Raw genomic sequence first — 18,458 nt, forward strand, 5'->3', positions numbered from 1 at the left:
ATGAACAAAATAAGTAAAAACAATCGATTAGGGAAACGTAAACCGTCAGCCTTCTTCTCCGGTACCATCTTATGTGTGTTGTGTTTGCACAGCGTTGTATTGACATTTTTGCTGTTGTTTTGGCTGGTGGCACAGATGGATGGAAGGATAGATAGATACCCATTGGGCACACACTGGTTGAATCAACGTTGTTTCCAGGTCATTTCAATTAAATTACATTGACCCAACGTGGAATAGACTTAGTGGGTAGATAGATCTTTGTGTTGTGGTGTCAGAGGTGGAGTCAGCAGTGTTTCTGTCTTTTCCCTTAGCAGGCCCTCTCATCCCTCTCTCAGAGCTGTAAGTCATTCCTAATGACCCTCCCTCACAAGTGTGCTAATTAAAAACCCCAACTAATGGAGCGTTTGGCCTCCAAATAAATCTGCCCTGTGATATCTGTGTAGACAACAGTGTGTTTGCCGTAAACATTTTCCCTCCTTATGCCAAGCATTCTCTCTGCAGCCAAGTGTACTTAGGTGTGCCAGTTACAGAGATATGCGTTTCCCTTTGTTGTGTATAGAGTGCTCAAACCACAATACTACATCCATATATGCTGTGCACCAGTAGAGGCTGTTGAGGGGAGGACGGCTCATAATAGTGGCTGCAACGGTGCAAATGGAAAGGCATCAAACACGTGGAAACCTTGTGTTTGATGTGTTTGATACCATTCCACCTATTCTGCTCCAGCCATTACCGTGAGCCCGTCCTCCCCAATTAAGGTGCCATCAACCCCCTGTGCTTGCACTATGCCTAATACACACAGACATCTAGGTCCATGGAAAAGCCTTTACCCATAGCAAAGAGCAATAACCCTATTAAGATTATCCATGCATGCACTGACAGTAAGAACCACGGGTCCTTAAGGCTCAGCGTAGTGCATTGTTAGTCCTGTACCACAATGCACTAAATCATACACTGGATGCAAGCACCAGCCAGAAGGGCACTGCTTCAACTCTGTTTGCTTGCCAATAGTTTACTGTTCCACAACATATCCTCATTGGTTTCGTCTCCAATATTAAGCCTTTTACCTATTCCACTGCTTTTACTCCAAAGCATGGCTTCGTCTTTGTTTCCTTTTTGTCTGGGTAAAACATGGCTTCCTGTGGCTTTCTCCCAGAGTCTCAGTCGCCCCATGTGGGGAGTGGCTGTCAGCCGCCCAGCAGCAGACAGGGAAGAGAAAGGAAACGTTAGGGAGAGAAATGTCAGCTCCACCCGGGAACGATGTGTGTTGGGGGAGAGGATGAGTGACACGCTAACAGGTGGGGCCAGTCTCCTGCTCTGTGCGTTCACAGCCACTTCTCTCACATATGATATATTATGCATGCTTTATTTTCTGGCTCTGTTATTGTGTTGTATTCTTTCCAAGGAAGCGTATTGGCTGAGCAAAAAAACAAAACTCCATTTAAAGAACAGAGGACTTTGTTGTCTGGTTTGTTGTTGGTGGCAGGAGGACAAGATTGTGATCGGAGCTGGAGCAGTTGAAGAATGAAAAGACAGAGAAAGATGAGGGAGATGTTGGATGCTGACAGGGAGCTGGGACTGTGTCGTCTTTGACAGAGATGCAAAGCCAACAGGGTGAGCACGTAGCAGCATGTAGGGACTGGGAGCTGGGAGATGAACCGCTAACAATGGATAGACCTAATTAAAATGTGATTCTCACTTCAGGGAGATTACAGAGAAGGCCCACAGAAAATGATGGATGTGAAAGGAATGGAGCGAGACAGAGGGATTCCTCCCTCCCCATCTCCACCTGGTCTTTTTCCTGCTCTGTTAGAATGAAGTTGAGCGACAGGGTGACCGACTGTACCAATGCCGGGATTTATTCACGGCTCCTGAGATGATTGACAGGTGGAAAGCAGGGAGGTGAGCAATCTGTGTGTCACTGCATTTAAGCTGGATGAAAAGCAATATGTGAACTCGAAACATTCAGCGTGTGCGTCGTTGGCCCCGCAGATGGAATGACGTGGTATACGATGCAGGCTGGCCTTTTGTTATGGGAAATCTACATTTTAAAAGTGTGTCTATGGCCCACAGCAGGGGGAACTGTGGTTTATGATTCACTCTGGCCTTCTGTTCTATGAGCTCTGGATTTCCTGTATCTGTCTGTATCAGTGCTGCTGCCTGCTGTAATGGTTGATGTCCTGCTCTGTCCTTCGCTGGGTGGACTGATAGTCTGTCTGTATCAGCAGATTGAAGTTAGGATGACTCAGTGATGTTATGGTTCACTGTTGTCTTTTGTAACACTTCCCCTTTGTTCATGTTGTTCAGGATGCCTTGAAGGTCGGATGAAGTTAATCTTTTTGGGGAAATAAATGAAACTAGACCTTCAATTAACTTTGCTAACCCACACTACAACAATCACAAATCTGTTTGAGTGCCAACGTGAATCCCAAACTACTCTGGTAGAGTTCTCAGCACCTTTCAAAGCTATCTTATACAGAAATATCTCTCCTGCTCACCATATGTGAGAAAATGTAATGCAAAAAACTAATTTCCTAGGTTTCCCTGTCTAGTCTGATTGACCTAAGAAACTGTGTGGTAGTTTCTTGTGGCTTTTTAATTTACCACTATATTAACGCTAGTTTTGTGAAAGCAATTGGGGTTGATACTGTGTAATGGAATGTGTTCTCTTGCTCGGGTGGTATAAGCCTGTGTGGTGTGGGTGGGAGTGTGTGGTCTTTGACTCAGGCTCTGGATCACTGATAGAGACGGAAGCATGCACTTCCCTGGCGCTAAGCCTCTTGTCTTCAGAGAGCAGGTTCAGACAGCGTTCGGAAGATCTGTGATATTTGATTTGTATGCTACATGATCTGCAGCTATTGATTTCTCCAGTTCCTTTCTTTGTAGACCTCCTCTGTATTTCCATTCTTGACTCCAGGCTGTGTTGGAGTGCTCTACATTAGGTTTCGTTCTCCCATGTGCATTCTCCACTGTGGGGTATACATGTGCATGAATTCTGCTTTATTCACCCTTTAACACTTTAGCACATCTGCAACAAGCGTCTAAAGCAGTGGGAGTGACTGTTTGAGTGTGCATGTGCACACACGTGTGTGTTAGGAGTACGTGTGTGTGTGTGGTGGGGGTGTTCACAAGCTAGGTCTTTGCAGATGTAAAATAGTATCTTAATATTTAGATTTCTGAATATTCTGATAGGCTTCCTAATCCTAAAGCCAAACAACATCACTGATCTACCATTGTATAATTGTGATTTTTCTCTGTTATCATTAGTCATATTACACATCTTATTTCTGTCAAAACAAAATACGTGATGAAAGTTAGAAAACAGCGTCCAGCTACTCTGAGTGACAGCAGTCCATTGCCACTTCCTTGAAGCTTAGTTGAGTCGTTTTGATTCTGCTTCATATGAGTTCTGAAATGCCACCAGTCTTTCTGTCATGACTATGAGAAGCTACGCTCATCGCAGCTTCTATTAGCTAATTTCCATCCTATCTAAACCAATGAGGCAGTAACCCAGACCAGTAACGAGCCTCAGCGCAGCCATTGCCTCACATTATCAATGACCTCAAGTGTTTGACACTCCACTGTCCCCATTACATCCCCTCTGTCTGGGTCACTGGGGACCCTGAATGGGCCCACAGCCCCCACTCATAGATGATACACTCTAGGTCAGTGACTGCTGCAGCATACTCTGGGTCAGTGGTGACCAGCAGTATAATTAGGATGCTCATAAACTCTGGTTCAGTGAAAACATTACTCCCAGTGTTCTAGTCATGTCCTCTTTCCTCCGGGTTGGTGATGATTCCCACTAGGATCAGTGCTCAGCCCCCTGGCTGTGGTGGCGTGGGCACTGGCACAGTTGGGACCCCTTGTGTATTGGAGACCGGTACCAGGGCATGCTCACACACACTGACACACACAGTCTCTCTGGGCACCCAGATGGAGTTATTTCCATGTGGCTAGGTGCTCAGCATGGAGCCTCACTCTGTCTGCCTCTGTGCGGACTCACTGCACATATGGGCCAGTGAGAGAAAGGGATAAAATTGAATAAAATGGCATTTGCATAATAATGAGGACCATTAGCGATGCTGTGTGATTTTTCTCCCTCAGATGTCTCCGATGATGCATGTAGCCTTGTATTTCTGTTCTTTTGAACTCCTAGCAGAGATTGTTTTGTTCTGTGGTTGTTTCAAAAGCTCTGCACCCACCTTTTACCCAACAGACTACATGTAACTAATTAATGTCACACTATGGTGCCATACATGGATGCCACTGAACACCTGTATGTGTCTGTGCGTGGGTGGGTGGATGCATGTTTTTCTGTCTGTGCGTGTGTCCATGTTCATACTTGTGTGTGTGTATGTGAGTGCAGTGTGTGCGTGTGCTCGTGTGTGTGCGAGTGTGTGTGCATGTGTGTGTGTGTGTGTGTGTGTACTGCACTGATTTTTGTTGTGTTTGAGGGAGAAAGAAGGAGAACGAGGGAGAGAGAGGGGGACATGGAGAAAGAGAATGAGACAGACTGAGAGACAGTGTGAGTCTGAGGGGGCTTGTTTGTCTTGCGGGTGCCAGTTTGGGCTGCTGCCCGGGTGCCAGTGTGGCGTGGCGATGCGGGGGCATGGTTTTGCCCAGACAGATGGTGCTGGGCCTTGTCAGAGTCCCTGCCTGTTAGTAGAATTGATTGCAGAGGCCTGTGCCAGCCTCTCCCAGGACAGTGGCCTATGCAGGCATATCATGGGACTGCCACCACCTTTGAGGCGATAGGTCATGTGACTCACAGCTTATTTTGGGCCTGGTTGAAAATGTGTGAACAATGCAGTCCCATGCAAAGGGTCCCCCTGAGGCAAGTTGTCATGAGCAATCTGGCCTTAATACAGAGCACATTCTGGCACAGCCATTGTGCTCAGTTCCAATCAGCTGCTGCTGTTTGTTGCCCCCAATGTTTTTAGTTGTTGTTGGTATCTTTACTGCAGAGCAAGCAGGTCAGTGGTAGAGACGTTTCTTACTGTAGTAGAATTGCATTCTTTAACCTGCCACGAGCTTTGACACTATGGACAATGTTTCACAATATCCCTTTTGGTGATGCGTTTATGAGGCTATGGAGCTGAAGACAAAAGGCTAGTGTTGTGATGATGTTTTAGGGTGTCATATGTGTCTCTAGAGGCCCCTCGGCTTGCGAGTGGCGCAGTGGTCCAAGTCACTGCATGTCAGTGCAAGAGGTGTCCCTGGTTCGAATCCAGGCTCACATCCGGCCGTGATTGGGAGTCCCATAGGGTGGCGCACAATTGGCCCAGCATCGTCCGGGTTTGGCCGGAGTAGGCCGTCATTGTAAATAAGAATTTGTTCTTAACTGACTTGCCTAGTTAAATAAAGGTTAAATAAAATATCAATCTGGAAAACTCCTATCTGTCTGTGATCACTGGCAACATGGCCTATTCCACAACACAGTCAATGCATCGAACCACTCACTGCAATGGCTGTAAAATGATACCCCTAAAGAGAAGAGAGACCATTGGGATGGACGAAGTGAGGACAGGGTATCAAGGACCAAACCATTGACCGTATCATATAGGAGATTGGCTCATTGTCCTTCCTGGAGAATTGGCATGGAAGCTTATAAAACAGATTGCAGCCACAACATGCAGTAGCATCCACATTACGATGCTGTCCTTATTATTCTACTACCCAAATTCTACCCATTGCCGGCAATTTCACAAATGTTTTCTTCCACTCAAAAAGATTTCCCCAAAGTTTCATCATTCAGTGAGGCCAGTCCAGTTCGCTGTAAGGCTTTGATAATACTGTTGATAACAGCGCTGCTTTGACAGAAACTTAAATTAATGTTGGCTATATTCCATGTCGCATTTGAAATGGATGTCAGGGTGATTGTTCTGTATTTCCATTTCTCCACTGTTGTGTTCATCAAAGTCACTTTTGGGGATTCAGCCACAGTATTATGAGAAGAGCATAAATCACGAGGGACGTGATTGAATCAAACAGTGCTTATTAACATACTCATATTATTCACATTTTTGACATTCTTTCTGTTTCTATTGACAAAATCCCCAAATCCTTTTCACTTGAAATTAAAACTGGGTGAATGAATAAGCCTCTTTAAAGCCATGCCAGTGCTGTGAAACATAGATGATCACTATGAATTAGTGTAGCTATTTGTCAGAGTCAGAGCACACGGATATGAATACACATTAGGTCCCTTAAATAATCTTTCTAACTACACTCTCCAAGTATTCAATGACTGCTCTTAATACCACGCACTCACTGTAAATGTACGGTTTTACGGCTAAGCTTGCAAAGTGGACGAGTGTGCCAGTATCTCAAAGCTCTATTTACAATGTGTGTGCATGTATTACTTTAATAGAAATATATCATTCTCTGTCCATAGAGAAATCTCGGATAGGATTGCGCCTGCTCGCACCTTATCAGCAGGAACCGGCGAGCTGAAGCTGCAGATTTGGAAGTGATGATATCTGTGAGAGCTGGGACCTGAGAGTATGTGGTTATAAAGAGAAAGGCAGAACAATGTCTCCATTAGCCTATCTCTGCTCTCAGCCACTGGAGAGGGCCCATTCGGCTGGGGGTCCCACCGCAGCAACAGGGGGTCCAGGGCAGACAGGGGTAGGCAAGGGAGGGGGTCATTAGAGGATCAGATATAGAAAGTGGTGATGGAGTTCTGTGGGCCTTAGAGGCGTTGATTTGCCCAGTCCCTGGGTTCATAGAGCAGGTAACACACAGTAATTTGGGGAGGGGAGCTGGCTTGGGGCCACATCGTCTTCCGCCCCAGTTGGGCTGCTCAGACGGGCATTAGAGAGAGGCCCCGGGGGTCATCTCTCCATCACAGTGCGACGGGCACCGAAAGCCGCTTAACAGCTCTCGAACTAGTGCACTGCCCTTCCATGATGGATAGCACTTGAGGGACTGGAACTGTGTGGGTCTGACATGTACTTCCTTATTTCCAGCGAGTCACTGTGGAATGGAGCCGCTGTGGCCTTTAAGGCTTTCTCACAGCCAGTGGAGTGTGTCCCACAATTCACTGGGGTTCATGGCCACTGCCTCCTCAACAAGGAACAGCGCAGCATTGCAGTCACACAGAAGATCTCCTCAACTGCTCTCCAAACACGCTCAAACAAAGCTCTCACCAAACTGACAAATTTTACTGAAGCATCATAAAACCAAAACATAGGCTACTATCATAGCCAAATGTAAGTAGCATTGATCTCAAAGATCCCAAGATACCATATTAGGCAAATATCAGTATGATAAGCCTCAAGTTAGAGCCAGTGTCCCTACTCAGCCAAAGCATATACAAATGTATTAGGACAAAACAAACCATTCCAAACATCCTGCTAGTGTAATAAGGCCAATGTCATACCAATACTAAAAATAGCACGCAGCATTGAATGTAGGCCTATATTAAACTACACTCTATAGTGCATGATTTCTTGCAGCAGTAGACAGCTGATCCCACAAAACCATCAGTGAAGGGCAGTTGGGAGCTCTGTTATGCACTTTAAAGGTCATTTAACCAAAACATTTGGCCTCACAGAAACACCTGAGCCTTTGTGTCTCTCCTCTCTTGCCCATTCTGCCACATCTGAGCCACTCTTAGATCTGCCGTGGTTTTGTACATTGGTTATGTCTATCTAAGGATTCCAAGGCTTTCTTCAAAGGGCCTTTGCGCTGACCTCTCTTCCTCATAGGTAAAAGTTGGTCAGAAACACAGGAAGCTGAATGAAAGGGATTAGTCCACAGACAGGAACTACTGGGGAGGGTGGGAGGGATAGGCCGGGGCCGACTGGCCTTCAGAGAAGCTCTACTGACGCTTTTTCTCTTCAAGGAGATCGTTATCGGTGAGAAAGTAAACCAAACACAGGTTCAATAATTAATCAAATATTCTCTTGAAATGTACCCACTTCTCATTTTTTTGGTGTAAAAAATTCACAAGCTGAGATTTGCTTCCTTAGCCTGAGGAAAGGCTCCACAGAGCAGCTAAAGACTGGAGGATGGGCAGGGATGATCACTGGGAGGATATGCTGTTTGCCTCTCCTTTCACTCGAGTGCCAGCCTCTCAAAGAGAATCCCCACAATTCCCATGACAATTTGACTGTTATATAATGAGTGCGTATGCAGAATGTATATGCTAAATGATCCCAAACAATATTTCGAGAAAACAAGGAAAAGTCCCAATTTGATTCGTGAAAATGGTGTATTCCTTGTGTACGTGTGACATATTTAGTGTTTTGTTGCGTTTCTGTTTAGCCACATATTTTTATTTCCCTCTTGTTTTCTCACTCCCTCTTTTTGAGGGAGACAAAGTGTCAGGTATCACTGCTTACCGAAGGGAACTGTTGTGAATGCGTTAATAAACACGCTCAATATGTCACTGGAAAACAAACACGACCCCGGAATTGTGTTTATCCTACTATGCATGAACAGATCACTATCTAATCACAGCCTGTTTTGATAGCGCTCTCCATCTCCATTGAGAAGGCCTAGAGTATGTAAAGATATATGAATACATTGGGTGTTGTTTCCACTGTCCGTAGGGTGCCTTGAATAAATGTTTCATTCATAAATTAACATTTTAGCATTACCCACAATTATATAATTATAAGACCACACAGTCAATTCCCAGCTATAATGACTTTATTTTGTTCTCCTCCATCTTTCTATGAACTGCGGGTCTCTAATGTCTGTTCCCCATCGATCACAAGCGCTGTGGCACACACTGGAAAGCAGCCGGTGGGGAGAGGGAGGATTTGCAATCAAACAGAGAGGAGCAGTGTGAAATCTCAGGAAGAGCAGCTTCCCCCCATGCCCATGGGCAGGGGATCAGACGGAGAGGAAGCCTGGCTCAGACAGCCAACACCTCCCACTGGCACCCTGATGCAAGCAGCATGCAAACCCACCCCTCACATGTGTATCAGCTGGGGGGGTTGAATTCTGCACGCACTCCCCTTCTCCTCTCCTCCGTGGTCGTGCATGGTAGAGTGTGTATTACAAATGTGTGAAGGAAGTGCATTTGAAATCAATGATGAAGTTCACTGGGAATCAAAAAGTGAGAGGTGGATGGGATATTGAATGTTGCTCGGCAGGGTTTCCTGTTGTTCATGGCTAAGTGTGTCTGATGTAATGAATGGAATATATGAAATAGATATGCTTAAAAATGAAACCGACTGTAAGTGAATGAGCGATAGCTACATGGGCTGCACTGGGCTGTCTCCAGATCTGGAGAGTTCAGGACTTGCTGTGTAGGGAGAAAAATGGCATTGAGTCACCTTTCTTCAAAACCCAATCACCTGCTCTCTAAATCCAATCACCTCCCTGTTAAAGCCAGTGCCCTGCCAGTGCTGCGGCTCACCCATCCACTCTCTGGGCTGCCCGCTCTCTTCCTGCTCCCGGCCCTTTGGAGCTGCACTCTCCTTCCGTGACACATGAGACTGTGAACTCTTAAAGGGTTTGTTTCAGGCCTAGAGCTTGATTTATTCCAGGCTCCACTCCAGGAGAAGAAAAATCTTCCTTTCCCCTCACCTTTCTTTGGCTGCTCCTTTAACCTACTGTGCAACCTCTTTGATGTATCTTCCATGTCCACTGTGTGTTTGGGGTCTGTTTATTTCAGGAGTGTGAGCTGTGCTGAGCTGAATGTGCACAGTAGGTAAAAAAGGGTCAATACTGTGGCTTTGTGTTGTGCAGGTGGAACAGCCCAGAAGTCCTACATAATGGCTGTATTAGAACTAGCTGTGTGTACAGACACAGAGAGACCAGTGGGGAACAGGTCCCCTGGGCTGCTAAGCAGGCCTACAGGCTGCCGCCTCCAATTTCCAGGCAAACAAATGTAAGGGTTGCTCTGCATGCTTGTTTCCCTGTGAACTGCACAGAAAGCTGAACTGACAGAATATCTCTGTTGTTTGTGTTTTGAGATTCATAGGTGCTATCAAGTTACTGTACATATTGACCCGAGAGGGTGTTCCCTGTGACCCAGTCACCATACCTTGTATTTTCTGTGACTGCCCATGAAGGGCGTAGGTATGCAGTCCAGCTATTGATTTGGATCTGTGCTGTTTGGAATGAGGTCAGTAGGTCGTGGACCTATTTAATTAATTAGGAATGGTAGAATGGAAAATGTATAACAATCAAGGACATGGACTCATTTCAGACCTGTCAGTCAATAACAACCATACCACGATGGGTTTACCCTGGGGCCCTGCAGGGATCCCTGTGGAGCCACATGCAGCATTGTGTGTGGGTGTGTTGTCTGATCATGCATGCGTGTTTGTGTGTTAAACTTTTTTTCTCTCCCTGGAAACACATTGGGGGCGCCATTTACACCCACTGCATACTAGATGGCAACCTACATACAACACAATACAGCCACGGGGCAGCACAGAACATGGCAACAACAGGAAAATGATGGCAACTATCAATCACCACTAGACACACGGTCGTAACCTTTGCTCAATGCTTAGCAATGATTGCCCAAATCAGTGAAAGGACTTCCTAGAACACACCACTGGACTGCAACTGCTGTAGCATCAATGGCACAGTGCATAGCAACAGCTACATAGCAACAGCTGTACTGTGCATAGCAACAACTACAAGGGAAATAGCAGACAGAGCAGGAAGGTTTTCACAGACTGGGCGTTGTTATATCAGCAGTGAAACTCCCTCTATTGTCTTTCTTGTCTGTTAACATTTGAACCTCTTTGAACATGGGTGTTCTTCTCTCCTTGCAGATATGCGATCCATTCCTGATGTGGCAATGACGGGGAACTGTACTCAAGAGTGCAGCGAGCTGGGCCACTCTGACGCCTGCTGGATGCCTGGGCAGCCCTCCCCAGTGCGCAAGACCAGAAACCCCCCTAAACTCTCCACCTTCGTGCCTTACCAGGAGAGAGGCAGCCTGGGCCGCTTGGCCAACGGGAGCGCCAGGCTGGGTGGAGAGGAGCACCGAGCCCACCTTCCACCTTCCCGGAGTGCCTATTCCAACAGCGGCCACGCCCCAAGTCAGGACTTTCCCCTGGAGGAGGTGCCCCTGAGCGTGGCCACCGAGTTCCCATCCACCTCCCCTCCTAGCCACACCCCCAAACGAGAGATCTACCTGTGAGAAAGCCCCATCTCCCATGTCTGATTGGTGCACAGATAGAGGAGCCACAGAGACACACCCACTTTATAAAAAGAAACATGCTCTTATGCTGCATTCATAACAAAGTGGGAAGGTGGTAATTACCTCATAAGATTGGTAAAAATGGTCTTGAACGCCCCTCCACTGGTAATTACTAGTGGGAAACACATCTATCATCCCTAAACTCTGACTTCTCCTACATGCTCACCTCTGTCACTTTCTAAGGAAATGACCTTGATAACAGCATTTTCGGCAGTTAAATGCAACAACACAATAGTATTTATAAAAAGCAATCTATTCATATCGTTTTTAACACTATAGATTGTTTACAAGCATGATAGCTGTACTTTGAGTTTATGGTTGAAGCAGCTTGTTGGCCTTTAGCCAATCTGCATTTTTCAAAAGATTTAAAGCATGTGAATGCATCCAACTGGTATTTACAACTTCACAACTAGGTAATTAGCACCTTCCCATTTGGTTAAGAACTCAGCATGAGGCTCTGAAATGTCCATTTATTTAAATAAATATCCGTTCTGTAGGAAATATGGTCTGTAATTCGTGGAACCATTGGTATGTGCAATAGGAGTTTTTCAGTTTATTTATTTTATTTATTTACATATTTATTGGTTCAATAATGTATTAATTAGTTAATGTATTCATTTATTGATGCAGTTTATTTGAAAGCATTGGTTGAACACTTGTGGTAATATCACACAAAAAAAATATACAATCAATCCCTCAAACGCTACTGATTTACTTAGCTTAGCCCCAGCCTGTGGAATGTTCTCTGGAACTTTTAATGTGTGATCAGTGCTTTAGTGCCATAACCAGATAACATTCAAATGACAGGCAATACATCCCTAGGGTAGACTTAATGCTTTTGATTACAAATCAAATTGAATGGTCTTTCTTAATGTACAGTGCTGTAAATACATTTGAATGGTGTACACTGTATCCTGTATATATTTCTGTCTGGCTCAAGCTGATAACAATAGCCTCAGAATTTTTTGCAGTTGAGCTTTTCTTTCATTTGAGCTGCTGCTGTTTAAAACTTGATTGAAATGTTTCCCTAAAGCTTGGACGGACTGTGTGGAAAAGCTCTTGATTGAATTCTACACACATACACACCCGTGACCCCCAATCATGATAGAACCATGGCCTTGTACCTCATGCTCTCTGGAGAGCTCTTCAGCCAGTGAAGAGAGCTGTGTGGCAGCATTTAATCGGACAATGTGTGTTTCACCGAGTCTCAGCACTGTGACTTGTCTCTTTTCCTGGAAACAGTACACTTAGAGGCCACCGCACCTGGTCACACTGACCATTCCCAATCCTTTCCCAATCCTTTATCCAATCCTTAATACTTTAGTTCCTTTAGAACCTGTGGTTCTCCACCTAGATGAGACTATATTCTCTGTCATGTGTGAAAAGCTCCTCTCCAATGCTAGGCCTCCCTATGCCGAAACAACGCTATGCTAATCAGTGGCTCTCCACGTAGAGGTCACCATTAACTTCAACCCTGTGTCTCCAGCCTCGTTAGGGTTTCTCTTCACGATCCGCATGAATTTCAATGGTTCTGATGAATGCATGAGGAGTTATTCACATGAGTTTCAGCACAGAACTCTTCAGTCCTGAGAACCACTGAAGTGACTGAGAGTGCTGTGACTGGACTCCCCTGTCTCACAGAAACTAAGCTTTTTACACTCCTGAACGGCTTCAGTATTCTGGGATGAAGAGACAATTCAATTTGCAAAGAAGGGAAGCGGTTGTCAATGCCTTAGAAAACACTCTGGTCACCATTTTCTTTGAATAGACCTGTTGCATCCATTGGTGCATGTTATAAACAATGGTGAAATGGTGCCATTTCAAATCAAAGTTAAATATTGGTAGCAGGAGTGTATTTACTGTCCCATGTTTCCAGTCCATTTCCAGTTGACTTTCATTGAGGCCAACAGGTTATATTAGCTTGTTAGCTGTTGTTCCTCACTCTTCAATTGAGTATGATGTAGATAGAGGACATTCCTGTAGGCTGCAGCAGCTATCTTTTACAAATACATAATTTCAAAGTCATTTAAAATCAGATGTCTGGAGGACACAGGAATATTAGTAGGTAATTGGATGATGATTATGCCACCAGCCTGCCTCGCAGCACAGTAGCATTACTCATAGCTTTTTGATTTGTACACTGATTCAATTAGATTTGTACCTTAGTTTTGACCTCAGTGTATTTCTATAGAGAGAGAAACCGTGGGTATGGTCTGAGTAAGGGTGGAAGGGCCTAGAATTGATGCTCCGCTCCCCTAATTACTGTGAGTAATGAGTCCTGAGCCAGGGCATATGTGAGCACTGAGCACACACCCTGAGGACAACACAGCAGCCAGATAATCCAAATCCATCTGCAAAATCAGTTAAAAAGGGGTATTTTTATCTGCACTTACCTCATCGCACTGCCGTCGGCAGCACATGTAGAATAATTAAACTTAGAACATATGGAAATTACTGGACATGGCAATGACTAAATAAGGTGGGTGATTATCCTAGCCTTGAGGGAAACATTCACATTATGCTGTTTTCAAAGCCATTCCCTTACGACATAAACAATGGAGAAAAAAATCCCATGTGGAAAATAACGTGGTTTCGGACACGTGTGATTAAATCACATACAACATGTAGATGCGAAGCTGCAACTTGTACATGTTTTTATTTTGCAAGGGTTTAGCCGCTGAAATAAAATACAGCGAGTCATGATACACTGTGATGAAGCCCCTTCGCGGCCCCCCCCAACCCCTTCTCAGTGTGGAACAGAGCAGCTTTACAGAGCTACAGCTGCGGGTGAGTTCACTGACCTGGAATTAATGATAAGTGTGAAAGATGGCGATGAGTGATAAAGCCAACGTCACACAGACTCAATCACTGGCTTTGGCTCCTACGCTATGTCTGACTCCTTTCAGATTCACTGGCGTTGACTCGTCTGACTTACTGTGATTCACCGACTCCTCTGACTCGAGCCTGAATCTCCTGAGTGATCTGGCATGAATCACCAGTTTTATCTCTTTACTAATGAGAGTCTGAATCACTTCTCTCTGGCTTGACTGAATCACTGGTTTTTATCTCTTTACTAATGAGAGTCTGAATCACTTCTCTCTGGCTTGACTGAATCACTGGTTTTTATCTCTTTACTAATGAGAGTCTGAATCACTTCTCTCTGGCTTGACTGAATCACTGGTTTTTATCTCTTTACTAATGAGAGTCTGAATCACTTCTCTCTGGCTTGACTGAATCACTGGTTTTTATCTCTTTACTAATGAGAGTCTGAATCACTTCTCTCTGGCTTGACTGAATCACTGGTTTTTATCTCTTTACTAATGAGAGTCTGAATCACTTCTCTCTGGCTTGACTGAATCACTGGTTTTTATCTCTTTACTAATGAGAGTCTGAATCACTTCTCTCTGGCTTGACTGAATCACTGGTTTTTATCTCTTTACTAATGAGAGTCTGAATCACTTCTCTCTGGCTTGACTGAATCACTGGTTTTTATCTCTTTACTAATGAGAGTCTGAATCACTTCTCTCTGGCTTGACTGGATCACTGGTTTTGACTCAATACCATATTAAAATCAAACCACTGAGTTTGAGTCCTTACCACCACCAGTCTTTGCATCCATTTTCTTGTTTTTTTTTCAGCCTGAAAAACTGTGGTCTACTCCTTTCCTCCAGCCTATATCAATTGTTCTGAGTCGTTGAATATACTGAATCACATGGTTTTACCTGTCGTTTAAACTCATGCTGAATTTATTATTTGCGTCGACTGCTCTCTAGAGAAAGCAGGGTTGTTGTCCTTTATCAAAGTAGAGGACAGCATGAAAACCTTTGATACACTCCACAGTATGTCCAGTCATGTTTAGTTTTGTATTTTTGATATTTTATTTCATGTGAAGTTCACCTGAGTATCCTCTGCCTCTCTGTAGTGGTATTATATGGTGATTGTGGCTATAGATTGTTGGGACATTATGAAACACTGGAGAATGGGCAAAGGAGTTTTCTTGCAGGTGCAACATAAGACCAAGCCTCCTGACATAGTAAATCAAAGTGAGCTGTATGTGACAAATCTCTCCTGAAGGTGAACTGTACATATGTAGATCTACATGTCCCCGTGTGTGCTGTCAGGCAGGCTATGAGTTTAGCATGAATTCCAAAGATAATTGGTAGAAATTGTTTACTGTTTTTGCTGGGGTGTTAGTGCTGGTTTCTGTTCAAGACCCCTCTCCCCAAATGAGCTGACATTCTCTTCACTGCACATTTTATCACTGTCACAGACAGTTCACACTAAAATAAAGACAGCTACCTTGAAAGTATGTCTTAGCAGGAGAGTACCAAGTTGTTATCCTAATTGTTGGTTATATTTATATAGGACAAAATGCTTGTGATGCCATGTTTTTGTACAGTTTTATGTACATGCAAGTGAAGCTTTTTAAAACGTATGACAAAAGCCGATGGCATATAAACATTGTAATGTGTTTCTTGAGATGTGCACATCTTGCCTTGGTTGGATTGATCTTTGCTGAGTCGGTGTGAATGTGGCCGTTCTATGCCTGCACCGTAGTCCTTCACTGGCTCCCTGCTCCCGAGGGCTTTATCAGAACTTCTGTTTATCGTGAACAGTGGATTGTCGGATCCTACCTGTTTGTTCAATTCCCATGTGTTCCGTTTCGTTCTGTTTTCGCATGTTAAGGAAAAATCCCTTGTAATAAGTCCTCAAGAACTTTGTAATAAAAGGAGTCCTGTAAAAACAATGGTTTCAGTGACTTATTGAGTGTTGAGTGTGGTCTTTGGTAGAATATTGGAGTAATTGTTTCTACTGGTACATAAAAAAAAACATCACATGTAGCTTGGAACTGTTTAGTATTCTTATAGCGTCGATAGGTGATGACTCATACCCTTTGCTCTTGCAGTTCGCCATATTTTGATTTTTCTGAACATTTTCTCTGAAAAGCACATTCTCTGACTGCTAGTGTCTATTGCTTTTTGGACATGGTAGGTAATGCATTTCAGCCTTGGGTGAAAGATTTATCTGACACCTCTAGGACCTATCGTGCTGCAATGTGGCTCATGTATGAGGGCAAGCCTTCGCATTTCAGAACTACACTGTAGTGCTGACTGTCTATCAATCAATTATTAATGTGTCTGCACTCTGCAAATATGAAGGAGACCCTCTCACTTGAGGGATGTGCTGGCTCTATGTCAAGGATATTACCTGATTTTAGGACTCATGGAAGTGTCTACATTGCTATTCAGAGAAGTCACTCACTGTTTTGTCAGCTAACCAGATCGAGGGACAGACCTAAGACCCCACAATAATCAACCATACAATAAAGCCACGACGATGAAGATGGAGCTGTAAAACATTAGTTAATAAGTGAATCCATATTACATGTGTAGCATTTTAGGCAGTGGTTCCAATACTTTTTAGTAAGTAAATTATTACCTAGTCTTAAGTTATGGTGTAAATTGTTACACCAACTCATAAGTGGGAAAGTGTCAATTCAAACTGGTCAGAGATTTTAAACAGCAAGGGTCAGAAAAGCACAATGCAGCCTCACGGGAAACACTATTACTGCACTTCGTTACCGAAGTGACTTTTTCACAACAGGTTATTACAGGTAACTTACGCAGCAGGTTTGCAGAATTACCGTTGCAAGTTAAGAGACTGAGGTTAAGGTTAGGAATATGGATAGGGTTAGCGAAAATGCTAAACCTGCTACAAAATCACTTGACACAATGCAAGTCGATGCAGACCAAACTGACCCCTTCTGGATGCTGAAGAAACTGCACAGGGAACTGTTGGACAAAAACAATGAGGACATGGAGGAAAGATAGTCATTCCAATCTTGGGACTCCCAGGTTTTACTGAGACATATTGCATTCATTTCTCTCTCTCTCTACTCATCCTTATCCATTAGGTTTCTCAGATTGAAGATAGAGTTTGAACACCATTATTAGATGATGCAATGACAAGTCTTTGATGCATGCAGGGATAGTCAGCACTGAGATGCAACAGCTCCGGCAGGGAACAAAAACACTGTGCTCCTGTAGCCATTTCCTCAAGATGAAACTACGCCTTGGCTACTGCTGCTGTAGATCTGCCGTTGCCGTGGAAACCTGGCCGCTCTCTCTCTCTCTTTCACCCACGCACGCTCGCTTCGTTAAACGCTCTGCTGCTGGCAATTAGAAATAAAACCAGCGGCAGGGCTGGCTGCCTTGAAACGCACTCTCCAATTAAACACTGTCAAATAGCAATGTTTCTTAGAGCTACATCCACTCTCTATATAATAGACCATGTGCCCCACAGCAATGTTTTGAAAAGCCTGAACTGTGTGCTGCTTGCTTTGGAAGATGAGAATGTCCAAAAGCCATCTTTCTTACAAATATACTAAGTACATTTTACAAAATGGATCAGGTTCCATTTTAGGATGTTATTGTTCCAAATGCTATGTTTTCAGAAGCATTATCCATGCTCCTTTAGGCAGGAACATGTTCCCAACAACATTTAACACCATCTAAACATGATTTGTAAAAAAAAAAAAAAAACTTGATGGTTGGTAGATACACATCATGTGTGCCCTGGTAATGCACACGTGAACATTTGTTTATCGTTTTTTCCCTTGACGATTCATACAGGAGCTACAGTACATTCCACACCCAGATACACATTTATTCAAACGTGTCTTCAATTACCATATATTTGATTATGCATGACTGTCCATCGATACTAACAGAGCATATATTTCAGTGAAGTAAGGTTTGTGGTTCATAAGCCCTTAACTCCCATAGAAAATCACTCGTGTATAGTCGTAGCCAGCCATTTGTATTACTGTCTTGTGTATTGACTTTCATACACTAAAGATGTAATTGCTGGGTTAAAATCAATGGACAAATTTAAAGTGCGTCATAATTACAGAGTTTTTTTGTGTAAAGTCGATAACTACACTTGAGAAGACTCCGCACTGCATGTCCCACATAAACCAACTTCATTATTTAAAACGCACAAACCCCCATACTACACACACACACACACACACACACACACACACACACACACACACACAAAGGTTCTGTGAGGAATAAAAACACACACTTATCAGCCCATTTCTAAAAGCAACCTCTCTCTACTGTGTTGAAAGCGCTATCATACTCATGTGACAGTCTATTACCTCCCACCTCAATCTCCCAATCGTCTAGACCCAGACACATCAGGAATCAATCACATAATCATCCACATATCTGACCATCCAATGGGATCACCCAGAATCAGGATGAGTCTGAGGCCC

At 44.0% G+C, this 18,458-nt stretch overlaps 1 protein-coding gene across 1 annotated transcript in view; it reads left to right on the top strand.

Moving 5' to 3' along the window:
* The window catches only part of LOC135550473 (protocadherin-1-like), a 100,218-nt gene extending 84,303 nt beyond the window's left edge, over window positions 1-15,915 (top strand). The window contains exon 5 of the mRNA XM_064981317.1: window positions 10,746-15,915. Within this exon, the coding sequence (XP_064837389.1) occupies window positions 10,746-11,116 (371 nt within the window). The 3' untranslated portion in view covers window positions 11,117-15,915. The remainder of the gene's footprint in view (window positions 1-10,745) is intronic.
* The last annotated feature ends 2,543 nt before the right edge of the window (window positions 15,916-18,458 follow it).

This window comes from Oncorhynchus masou, chromosome 12 (assembly GCF_036934945.1).
Source record: "Oncorhynchus masou masou isolate Uvic2021 chromosome 12, UVic_Omas_1.1, whole genome shotgun sequence".
Taxonomy (NCBI): Eukaryota; Metazoa; Chordata; class Actinopteri; order Salmoniformes; family Salmonidae; genus Oncorhynchus; species Oncorhynchus masou.